The 11893-nt window shown below is 35.6% G+C and overlaps 2 protein-coding genes across 2 annotated transcripts; one reads left to right on the forward strand and one right to left on the reverse strand.

The window, feature by feature from the left end:
* The first annotated feature begins 3506 nt into the window (after positions 1-3506).
* Positions 3507-5971, forward strand: LOC142520377 (ethylene-responsive transcription factor ERF118-like). The gene is made up of 3 exons (XM_075623370.1): positions 3507-3882; positions 4144-4360; positions 4512-5971. Exon 3 carries the CDS (start codon positions 4719-4721, stop codon positions 5778-5780), a length of 1062 nt encoding a protein of 353 aa, XP_075479485.1. The 5' UTR covers positions 3507-3882; positions 4144-4360; positions 4512-4718; the 3' UTR covers positions 5781-5971.
* Positions 5972-9957: 3986 nt separating this feature from the next.
* Positions 9958-11628, reverse strand: LOC142554440 (3-ketoacyl-CoA synthase 5-like). The gene has a single exon (XM_075665112.1). It carries the CDS (start codon positions 11621-11623, stop codon positions 10052-10054), a length of 1572 nt encoding a protein of 523 aa, XP_075521227.1. The 5' UTR covers positions 11624-11628; the 3' UTR covers positions 9958-10051.
* Between the last annotated feature and the right edge of the window lie 265 nt (positions 11629-11893).

Below are 11893 nucleotides of genomic sequence, written 5' to 3' on the forward strand. Positions count from 1 at the left end.
ACCGCCGACCACAACACCGTTTGCCATAACTCTTCCATTTTCTGACTAGAGGTAATTTTCTAAATTTTAGGATTATTTTCTTTTTCTCCACTTTTGGGTTCTTTCCGGAAAAATTGACACACAAGTTCTTGTAATGAAAATCCTTATTCATGTTGGAATTTTTGGGGTTTTGAGTGCTTCGTGCTATATGCTACTATAGTTGGGTGATTTTCTCACTTTATTTCATCCCAAATTTATAGCACACTATAGTTGGTGATTTTCTTACTTTATTTCATCCCAAATTATAAATGGGATAAAGTTGCTCAAATGAGAAACGTAATGGGGTTGCGAAAGAACCAATCTGATATTAGATGTAGTTGGATAGAGATAAATGGTGTTTCTCATGTGATCCATCCACAAATAATAGAAATTCAGATCAAGTTAACTGAAATAATGCAAAGGATTGGACTAGCTGGTTATACCTGTTGATGCTTCCCATGTTTCATTTGATATAAGTGAGAGAGATAAACTACACACAGTAGCTTGGCATAGTGAGAAACTAGATGTTGCTTTTAGACTAATGAACACTCTTCTTCGGATAATTAAAAATCTCAGAACTTGTGATGAATGTCCATCTAGTTCTGAAGGCAATCTCCAAAGTTTATGATATAGAAATTATTGTTAGAGATCGATGCCGCTTCCACGCTTTTAGAGAAGGGTAATGTTCTTGTAATGAATATTGGCAGTCATGTTCTCTCATCAAACATAAATGAGAGCACCAATTATAAGTTCAGACAAAATTTGTCCAAGCTTTTGTTCTGCTATTATGACCTTTGTTGACCAAACCAGTCTAGATCTCTCCTAAGAGTTGCTGTGCTTTATCTATGTTGTATCATATCTTTGATGGTTTTAAATCCTCTATAATCACGTCGATTTTATACATAGATGCTTTAAATCTCACCTTCAAACTACGTAGTATTATTCGAGTTTACACATAGATGCTTTAAATCTCACCTTCAAACTACATGGATGCTTTAAATCTCTCCTTCAAACTCTCACTCCTCCAAAGTATGAAGATCTTTATTCTGCTGCAAATAGTCTGCGAGGAAACCTGTTAAATGCTCGCGATGCTTGAAATGCTTTCTAAACACTGACATGCTACTTGCTAACTTGGATCATTATCTTTTTCCTCGTAGGATGGATGCTTCACTTGCATTCTTCTTCCCTAAAAAAATTATGCACAAATGACAGAATATAATAATATTCTTCGTATGTGTTTTTGCATGGGGTTAGGATAGCCAGGGATAGAGATTTGACATAATAAAGGTTCAAATAATTGCATACCAAAACCAATCCATGGGTTGGTTGCACGTGCATGCATGATTAATATAATATAAATTACTTAATTTATTTTATAAAAATGAAATAAAATACCCAGTCTTTTATTATAGTTTAATTTTAATTTAACACTTTTCTCGTAAAATCATCAGAGTAGGTCTCTTGTGAGACGATCTCACGAATCTTCATCTGTGAGACGGGTCAACCCTACCGCTATTCACAATAAAAAGTATATTTTTAGTATAAAAAATAATATTTTTTCATAAATGACCCAAATAAGATATCGTCTCACATAATATGACCCATGAGACCGTCTCACACAAGTTTTTTGTCAAATATATATATATATATATATATATATATATATAGAGTGAAATCATATGTTCTATTTTATTCTATTTACATATATGTGATGTACCAATCTCAATTATATGTAAAAATCTACTTACCAAACAATGAAAATCGAGGTATAATTATACAAAGTATATTCAATCATTTAGTAAAAATATAATAAAAAAATGGTGCATGAGATTTCATGATTCAAGTTTTGGAAACAAAAACTCCAATAGATATTCTCAAATTCGTAAAAAATTAAATTTATTTCTATAGTGTTGTATCAACTACTAGATATTGAGTTATGACAAATACATGCTCATGCCATGTTTCATATGCATGTGTGACAACATAAATTATTTGATACATAAAATTTCCCATTGCTATATTTAATTATTACAATATTTACATTAATCGAATTCTGATGGGGCTAATTATATGTAGTTTCTATTATGTAAATGCTAATTACAATTTGTTAATATGTCACCAAATCTGCAGTGAATCGATTTATAATTAGGTTTATATTGTTTTTACCTACATTACGAATTCTATCATATACATGAAAGTGGCAAGAAATCAATTATTTCAACATTACAACTTTGAAAATAGACAAATTATGTGAAAAATTTATATTTATGGATTTCCAAAAAAAATAAAATGCTATATTGACAACATTTTCATATATATATATATGCAAAAACTTGTGTGAGACGGTCTCACAGATCGTATTTTGTGATAAGATCGTGAGACCGTCTCACAAAAGACCTACTCATATATATATATATATATTATATATATATATATATATATTAGATAAGTCTGCCATTTTTTTTAATACAAAAAATCTGAAACGATTTGGTCGATTAGATTTTTGCTTTTATATTTGTGTAATGTTATTAATATTTCACAACAGACTTTGTAAAGAAGTCCTTTTGTAATCCGAATATATTAAATAATTTTGACTGATTTGTAGTAAATGATATTATGCGTTGACTAAATTATCGCCGGAATACACACTTCGATATCTAGGTGTGAAAGCAACACTTGCATAAAATTTTCATCCACTTATCAAATCACACTTAGAAGTGTACATATCTACGATTCTGCCATCATTCATATTCACGCAAGTTTCAACTGGTTGGGGTTCGCTCTCCTTTCGTATGGCATGTTAAGACTGTGGCCTAAATGATAGATTAGAATTATGCTGTTTTCCTCTCGAATTTTACACGACTTTTACTCAGATGTCGTCGATAAGCCTAAAACAACGATATCATATTCAACGCCCATGTGGCGACGATATGAAAGATATTTTCAAAGTTAAATAGACAACAAGTATTGCGAATCGAACCTTGGATAAAGTAACTCGTTACACTTATTTTATTACATCTAAAAAGTATATGTAGACTTAAAAAATTGATTAATTTGCTCTTCCTATGATATTATTATTAACGACTCACCGAATATGAAGATATTTTCTTTTTATAATTGTCGTTTCATATTGTTATTGTTTATATTGTAAAAATTTTAGCCACACTGTTCATTTTTTACAACACAATCGAATACAATGATAATTTTCTTCGTCGTTATTCATTTACCATCTTCATCTTGATGATAATCTCTCAAATATTCTTATCAGACACCAAATATGGACGAATAGATATATAAACTTGGACAGAAAATCTAATCTAAATTAAGAAAAAGGAAAACTAGAGGTGTGATTTAATTTTCAAAAACAATATGACATAACATAATTTATGTTTTCGAGAAAAACACGAAGATAAATTTTTCAAACTCGGTGACTTGATGACCAAGCATTTCAGTGGCAGAAGAGTAAATATGTACAAACTCAAGATCCAAAACCGACAATAACCGAAAAAATGGCTGCGGTACCATAAAACCATAAATCCACGCCCCATTCTCTAGAGTGAAACACACTGTCTATAAGGACGAAATCTGATTGGTTCGTGGCAACACGCGAGAAGTCAAGGGTCAAAGAGTCCTTCACTAACCATGGCATGTCATGGCCATACGCCCACACACTAGTGCATTTAATGACCTTCTCCAAATATACGCACAAAAATCTGTATATAAAGCAAGCACACCTACAAGTACAAGACATCACCATCATCACTACAAAATGAATGAATCATTGTGTGTGAAACAATATACGTATAAACGTATGAGTTGACATAAATAATTCCTCCGATTTTTTAATTTCTGATTTGTTTGGTGGTAAGGAATTATGTTTTTATCTCGATCCTCTGTTTTTTCCCCACGTTGAGATTTGCCAGTCAAATGTTGTTATTTTATAAAATCATCAATTATTACAAAAGAAATGGAGAAAATCCTTAATGTTCCTGGGCTCAGTTTTGTTTACGTTGTTATTCTGGCAAAATCGTGAACATCCCTCTGGATAGATTGTGGTTTTTCTGCTGTGAAACATTTCTTGTTTCTACTGACCCGATTTTTTTATTTTTTTTTTGTCTTTTTGAGGTCTTAATTTTTCTTTGTTGGAAGTTTTGGGAAGAGAAGGATTAAGGAAGAGGTTTATGTCGGCAAGTTTTTATCTGGCTTTGAACTTTGGGCCTGTTTTGAAGTTCTGTTTTTCACCGATTCCTGCGGACTGCATGCCAATATCTCTCTGCCTTGTGATCGAGCAGAGTTCCCGCTCTTTCTTCCCAACTGTTTCGATGCGTTTTAGGCCCAAAAGGTAAACATTTCCTTTCGTTCCCTTAAACCCTTTTAAGGGTTTTTGGATTTAATTGAAGTGTGTGTGAGTGTTTTGGCCGCTTTGTCTGTTGATCTTAAAACTGGTGGTGGTTAATTGGTGCTGTTTTTTCTTTCTTCGGTTTTGATTGCAGGACTTGCTCTGGCGTTGTTTATTTCGGGGGATATCACATAAATCGATTACTTAATACTCTCTTGTTCTTCAGAGAACCTCGAACTGAAAGCATTAGCTGATTTGAATCCCTTGAATTTTTGGGGAAAAGTTCGCTGTTTTCTGTTTATACATATCATTTTATTTGTTCTTTTTGCTCTGTTATTAACTTATTGAGGATACTCTTGCTATGGGGCGCTGTGACGTGGTGGAGCAACAAAATACGCCTGAGCCTCAGAAATTTGTCCCGATGAATCAAGAAACTGCAAGCAGACGCCAAAAAAATAAGTTTCAGTCGTCCAGACTCATAAGGAAAGTCCGAATTGTTTGTAACGATCCGGATGCTACCGATTCTTCTGATGATGAGGGGGCCCTTGAAATGAAAAGAAAGCGTTTTGTTTGGGAAATTTGTTTCCCAAGTCATGCTCCGAGCAGAGCATCTAGTGCTTCTAAAACAGAGAGTTTGGTTCGGGGTAGCAACGATGGGGAGATAAATCTCAAAAAGAAGAGGGTTGTACCCACCGACGTCAGTAGGCCAACAGCCAGTTCAGTGAAATATAGAGGTGTTCGCCAACGGAAATGGGGAAAATGGGCAGCAGAAATACGTGATCCCGTCAAGCAAAAAAGGGTCTGGTTGGGAACTTATAATAGCGCCGAGGAGGCATCGAGGGCATATGAAGCAAAACGAATGGAGTTCGAGGCATTGGCTCAAAGCATCGTGTCTAATGCTACAAAGATTTCAAATGATGCTCACAAGAAAACTCCATGTTCTGTCGTGAATTCCGAGAATCAGAAGCAAAATCTTGATGTGCCCGAGGAATCTATCCTCAGCGTCGTGTCGCCTACTTCTCGCACATCACTATCTCTGGTGGTTGATATGGATTCTCTTGGATCGGGTCCGGTTACCAAGGTCAAGTCTGAGAATGAGAAAGCTGACGAAGCCTTTGTAGGAGCTACTGGGCTAATGGATGAGGAGTTATTGTCTTTAGCACAAATTGATCAAGAACTGAACCTGGACTTGGATCTCGACTCATTCACCATATGTAACGATGCTTTTGGGATACCAGTGGACGACTCAGAATTTGGTTTTGAAGACTTTCCCATTTGTGGATTTAATGATGGTGATCAGCCTTGTGAGCTACCGGATTTTGACTTTGACTTTGATTTTGATGCTTATGGCGAAACATTTTCTTGTGTGGATGAAGCCACAGCTCTTAAAAGTGGAACTCCCCTTAATGTAGCATGTCCTTAAGTTTTGCGGCTAGTAAAATTATCAGCGATACTCGTCATACATCAAGTTTTAAAAACTAAACTACATAGTTCATGCAAGGTTTTGTTGTAGTAAAAGTGTCATTTATTAGTTTGTGAAGGGAGATTTTGATTCTTTGCATGAAACATTTTTTCAGTCTTCTTTTGAGCTTTTATTCTGCTACTAGAGCCGTGGCCATTAATTCCCCCTCGTTTCGCAGCTTCGCAATGATTAGATTATCATACAAAGGCTGATTCTATTTCTAGCTTTGATATTGTAATGTTCTGTTGGTTTTTTTAATAAAAAAAAAAGGGTTTCATAATTGTCCAGGTTCACACGTAAAACATTCCTAGATTTCTCAGGTATTCAAACAAAATTTCAACTGGCGTGTGACATATAATAACATTTCATCAATTTATCGTTATGTCAGGTTGATTCGTTCAGAACCACACGAGGAGGCCTATATCTAATTGCTTTTACGGTGCAATTCAATTACAATGTAAACAAGGAAAACTTAAGGTTTCTCACCTATTAACTAATTTATTTAGTATCGAGTGACTTTGAATTGCAACAAAACATCCTAAAACATTTTAAAGGAATCCCTTCTGTTGGCAACTTTTTGTGCAATCATCAAACATTGTTCTATCGCTTGGAAAGCAGGGAGACCCAATTCGAGAATCTTGCCACTATCCATGCTATGCGGGTTGTTATCTCCTTCTTTAATTGTTGCTATATCGCTCCAATAATAAAGGTGGAGTTTTTGTGCACTGTGCGGCGGTGTTTGCAGAAAAATGGAAAGAAGTTGGATTGTTGGAATAGGATTTGGTTACATCGTATGTATCGTTCACGGTCGTATCGATATCTTATAGAGAACAGGACCAAGTTAAGATTACCATTTTCACGCTGCTTGTTTTCTTGCAGGAGTTTAGCACATTTAAGGTTCCCTCTTATCCATGGATCGATCAAATTTTCCTGCAAGTTCATTGGGTGAGTGTTACATTAAATTAAGATATATGATACAATAAATCGCTGTTGCATGCATTCTGGTCAAGCCACAAGCAGATAAATCTATTTACTGGCCCAATAAAAATCACTAATCACTAGCATCAATAAAAAATTTCAGTTACCCTACTTAAACTTGCCTTGACATTAGCATCATATGCCACAAGCACCGGAGATGCGGTGTGGAAAACGCCGTTAACAAATCAGCTTTTGCAATATTGAGACTCGATCTCCTTCGCTCCATTTAGCTCCCAAAGATAACTTATTTGGTCTACGTTTTCTCACTACAAAAAAAAAACATGTGTTAGCGACGATTTGGGCAATACCGTCGCAAAATTCTGCGACGGTTTTTGTTTAAACCGTCGCAAATAAAATACTTGCGACAGTTTCATTAAAACGTCGCAAATATTAGCGACATTTTATAAAGCGTCGTTATTAAAACGTCGCTAATTAGCGATGATTTAAGCAAAACCGTCGCTTATTAGCGACAATGCAAGGGAACCGTCGAGACCTGAGCACAACCGTCGCTAATTAGCGACGATTTTGACGAAACTGTCGCTAATTAGCGACGGTATTAAGAACTGTCGCTATAATTAGCGACCTTTTTTCAAAAAACCGTCACTAATTGCGACTGTTTTATATCGAAATCGGCGACGGTTTGCGACGGTTTCTCAAAAAAATTATCATAACTTGTCTATAAATTTGGCCATTTCGGTTCATTTTATCACACCTCTTTACCTTTGTAATATATTTTTTTCTCTTAAGTGAATTTGATGTTTACTTATTATCGGAAGATTTAATTGTTTCATACATTATTTATAAATTTGAAAATCAATACTTTAGATGAGTTAAATAGATTATTTAAAAATCTGTACAAATAATTTTAAAAATTAATTTTATTTTAAGAAATAAATAAATAACATTTTTTTATAAAAACGAAACAATTAGCGACGAAATATGAAAACATCGTTGTTAAAGTTTTGGTCTTATTTAGCGACGGTTTTTATTTAACTGTCGCTAAATAGACGACGGTGTTTCTTAAAACCGTCGCTAATTAGCGAAGGTTTAGTTCCTCAAAACCGTCGCTAATTAGCGACAAATTTTGAGAAATCGTCGCAATATTTAGCGACGATGACTTTAACGACGTAGTTAAAAAACGTCGCTAATGTGCCGTCACAAAATCCGTCGCTAAACAAAAATTTTTTTTTGTAATATCTGATGTAACACAAAGCTAAAACATTTGAGTGCAAACTAATTAATGTTTTCAAAAAATTTGAGTATAATTATAAACCAGCGCGGGCCCTCATGACGTAGCCTTAGTTCCAAACCTGGATTGCGTACGGTGGTGGTAACGGTGTGGCCCTTTCCGAGCAACGACTTGATGAGATGAGCCGCGATGAATCCTGTTACACAGTACTTGCCCATTAATTTCTCTTTGATCAACTCGTCTATAATAATAAAGTCGGCAATCAAATTTGGTAAATGGCGATGAATTTATTTCCTCCGATCCAGTTCAACATTATGAGAATCCGTGGCTGGATTCAATTTTGCGGGAAGAACAGCATATGAAATCTTGCAATAATTGATGGAAAATGGTGGTTGATACTCCACACGGTTCCCCATAAAAGCGATGACCTTGGCCTTCTTGGGGTTGAAAAGGTCAAAAAAATAAAAAAAAAAAGACAATTGCAAAATTTGTAGCAATTGCCAAAATTTGCTTTTTGCAATATTTGGTATTTTATCTTGTCAAAATTGAGGTTAATTTGTGTATCTTAATTTTATGAAGAGCACATATGAGATATTTTGGCATTCACTGATTTTACCTAATGCCTTCTTGTTCGATCAATCCAATTAATAGAGATGGTCCGGATGGATGAAAGAGATTTTAAATTCAGCACATAAATTTTTAAAATTAAGTTTATTTAAGGTTGGAAACTTATGTGCCGCTGGAACACTTCTTAATTGTGAATGCACTTATGGCGGGTTCGTTCGATCCTATCTGTGGGGAGATTTAGCCACATTTGTGATTTTAAAAAAAAAATAGTGGATCTCATGTACTTGTGGTTAAATCTGGATCCTGAATCTACACATGAGGCACTGCCCCCACATGTAGGGTGAAATATTCATTTATGGCGCCCGAAGTCCAATTCATCGACCGACTTGGATATTGAAGTTGAATTTCATTGTTTTTGCACATGGTTGGGAGGGGTGGGAAAAAAATATAATTTTTGGTACGATATGAAATATCAAAATAAATATACTAATTAAAAAATATATGATATTTTAAAATAATAAAGTTGAAATTTTTAAAAAATATAAGGTATTTTTTCTGTATAAAACGGCATATAATTATACCGAACCGAATTCTCGGTATACTGCAATGTTTTGGTATAGTCATTATGCTAATTATATATCCGAAATTTTGATAGAAACTCGGTATATCGAAATTCTCGGTACAATATAAATATTTTTAATATCTTAGTTTTAGCTACGGTATATGATAAGCATTTTTCAGTAACCATCCTTAATGGTATCTGAATTAGTTGCCATCCTTTTTATCCAATTTCTTTGTGCATAAACTAGCAATTTGAAGATGCTAATTTCTATGCATGCCCAATTAAAGCTACTCACCAATACAATGGTGAAGATACATTGCAAAAACTTAGTGGGGATATTGAAGTAAATATAGAAGTGAATAATTTTGAAAGTTACTATACAAATTACATCCCATTGATAGCCAAATGTGACAACTCACACGTTAGATCAAATGAGACTATTGTTAATATATTGTATTCTCACATTCAGACACACGAAAGTTTTAAATATTTTGTAATTTGACAATCAAATCATGTATGAGTGTCGTATGATTCAAAATTCATCCATATAATGTTCGTTGAAAGTTTACATTTAACGTTTAATGATTGGCTCCAACTATTTCGAATTTTAAGTAGAGATAACTCTTGTTGTAAATATCTACGAAGTAACGTTCTTCGTTCTTCAAATTAAGTCCAAGATTGATTGTTTGTATTCCTCTTCTAATTTGCAAAAAAAAAAACTAGAAAAAATTGTGCGTTGAGATTCACGTTCGGAAGGCGGCGATATTCGGACGATGTCACGGCTATGTCACAGTAGCAACCAGCCAAGATTGTCCCGGGATGCATAAAAATTTCAAGACAAATAAAAGAAAAAGAATAATTATTTCTCATATATTCTTCTGCCAATAACAATAGATAATTAGTATAACAAACATTGATCAAATAAATAGTTAATCACTAGAGCTTGACAACTTCTGGGATATGAACCGGATACCGATCAATGCAATCCGCCCATGGCCCCTCCACCGGCGTTATGATGTCCCGATTGCACTTCCAAACGGCGCTGTTACACTTAAATCCACTCCCAAATCCGATCTGCCACACCCTGTCGCCTTTCCTCATCCTCCCCTTAGATTCTATGTAAGACAGTTCATACCAAAGCGAAGAAGAAGACGTGTTTCCGAATCTGTGTAGTGTCATTCTCGAAGCTTCCACTTGCTCCGTCGTGAGCTGGAGGTTTTTCTGCAACTCATCGATTACCGCCCTTCCGCCGGCGTGGATGCAGAAGTGCTCAAAAGCCTGTTTAAAGTCTGGAATATATGGCTTCAATTTCGGGTTGAAGAGTTTTCTTCTGAGCAGGGAAAAGGCAAAGAGGATCTGCTCTGATGCAGGAAGAACAAGAGGACCGATCGTAGTTATATTGGATTTAAGAGCTTCTCCCGCTATGGCCATTAGATCTTTGTTCAGCTTTATCCCCACATGTCCTTCTGAATCTTCTTCTTGTTGTATGCAGTTGTATGACTTGTCGTCTGCTCCTTTGTGGGTTCTCACAACGTGGGAAAGGATGTACTTTGCGCGTCGGCGCTCAGACCACCGGTTTGACAAGAGGACGGCCGCACCACCCATTCTAAAGAGGCAGTTAGTGAGGAGCATGGCTCTTTCTTTGCCTAAGTAGCAGTTAGGAGTGAGGATTTCTGTACTAATAACAACAGCGTTCGAGTTGGGATGCTGTTGGAGAAGATCTTTAGCTAAATCTATAGAGATTAAACCTGCACTACACCCCATCCCAGAAAGATTAAAGCTCTTGATATTGCTTCTCATTTTGTACTTGTTAATCACCATAGCTGTTAAGGAAGGTGTAGGGGAGAAAAGGCTGCAGTTTACAATAAGTATATCTATATCTCTAGGAGTCATCCCCGTTTTCTGGAAAAGTGAATCCATGCAAGAAAAGATTATGAGCTCAGCTTCTTCTCTAGAACGACGCATACTTGGAGCAGGTGGAATAAAACACATGGCAGGTGGGAAACTGGTCTCTTCTCCGATCCCAGATCTTTCAAGAATCTTCATCTGAAAATCCACGCTCTTGGGTTCATCGTGCAGCACTATATGCGCATGCTCCATAAATCCTGCGAATGACACCCGCAAGCTCTGCGGAGGCTTGAATAGGGCGTAGTCGATCAGGTATACAGTTCGTGGCCGCGACATGAAGAAGAAAGTCGCGGTGTAGATTATAAAGAACAAAGAGCAGATGATGTGTAGTGAGGTCAAATGCATGGAGTCCCAGAATTGGATAATTTCTTCGGGGCTTAAACGCAGTGATTCAAGGAAGATGCCGATGATTATAGGGATGAGGAAGAAGGCAAGAAGATTGTCGACGAGGTATTGATAACCAAGTTTGACATATTTGAGCTTCACTGATAGAGAGAAATCTTGGAGTTTGGGTGCCATTCTCTGTTTTGGTTTATGTTTCGCAGGGAAAGTAGCGTTACGTTTTTGTAGGAGAAGAGCGCACCAATTCGAAGAAGGCATGGCGCATTTAAATCATATCCACCTTCGGTTGTCTAGTAATTAATTTAATATTTTCATTGACGATTTCAATAAAATAAATTTTTATTTTCGAAAATCTATTTAAAAGAAAAATTTAAAATATATATAATGAAGTAACCGTACGGATTTGGATTCTCTACTGTATTAAAAACACAGCATTTGGTGCAGTGCATTTTTTACACGAGATGATTACGTGATCATTTTGTCGACGTCACACTATATAAGATAAATTTAAAAAGTTGTCAGATTAAA

Source organism: Primulina tabacum, chromosome 1 (genome assembly GCF_025594145.1).
Source record: "Primulina tabacum isolate GXHZ01 chromosome 1, ASM2559414v2, whole genome shotgun sequence".
Taxonomy (NCBI): domain Eukaryota; kingdom Viridiplantae; phylum Streptophyta; class Magnoliopsida; order Lamiales; family Gesneriaceae; genus Primulina; species Primulina tabacum.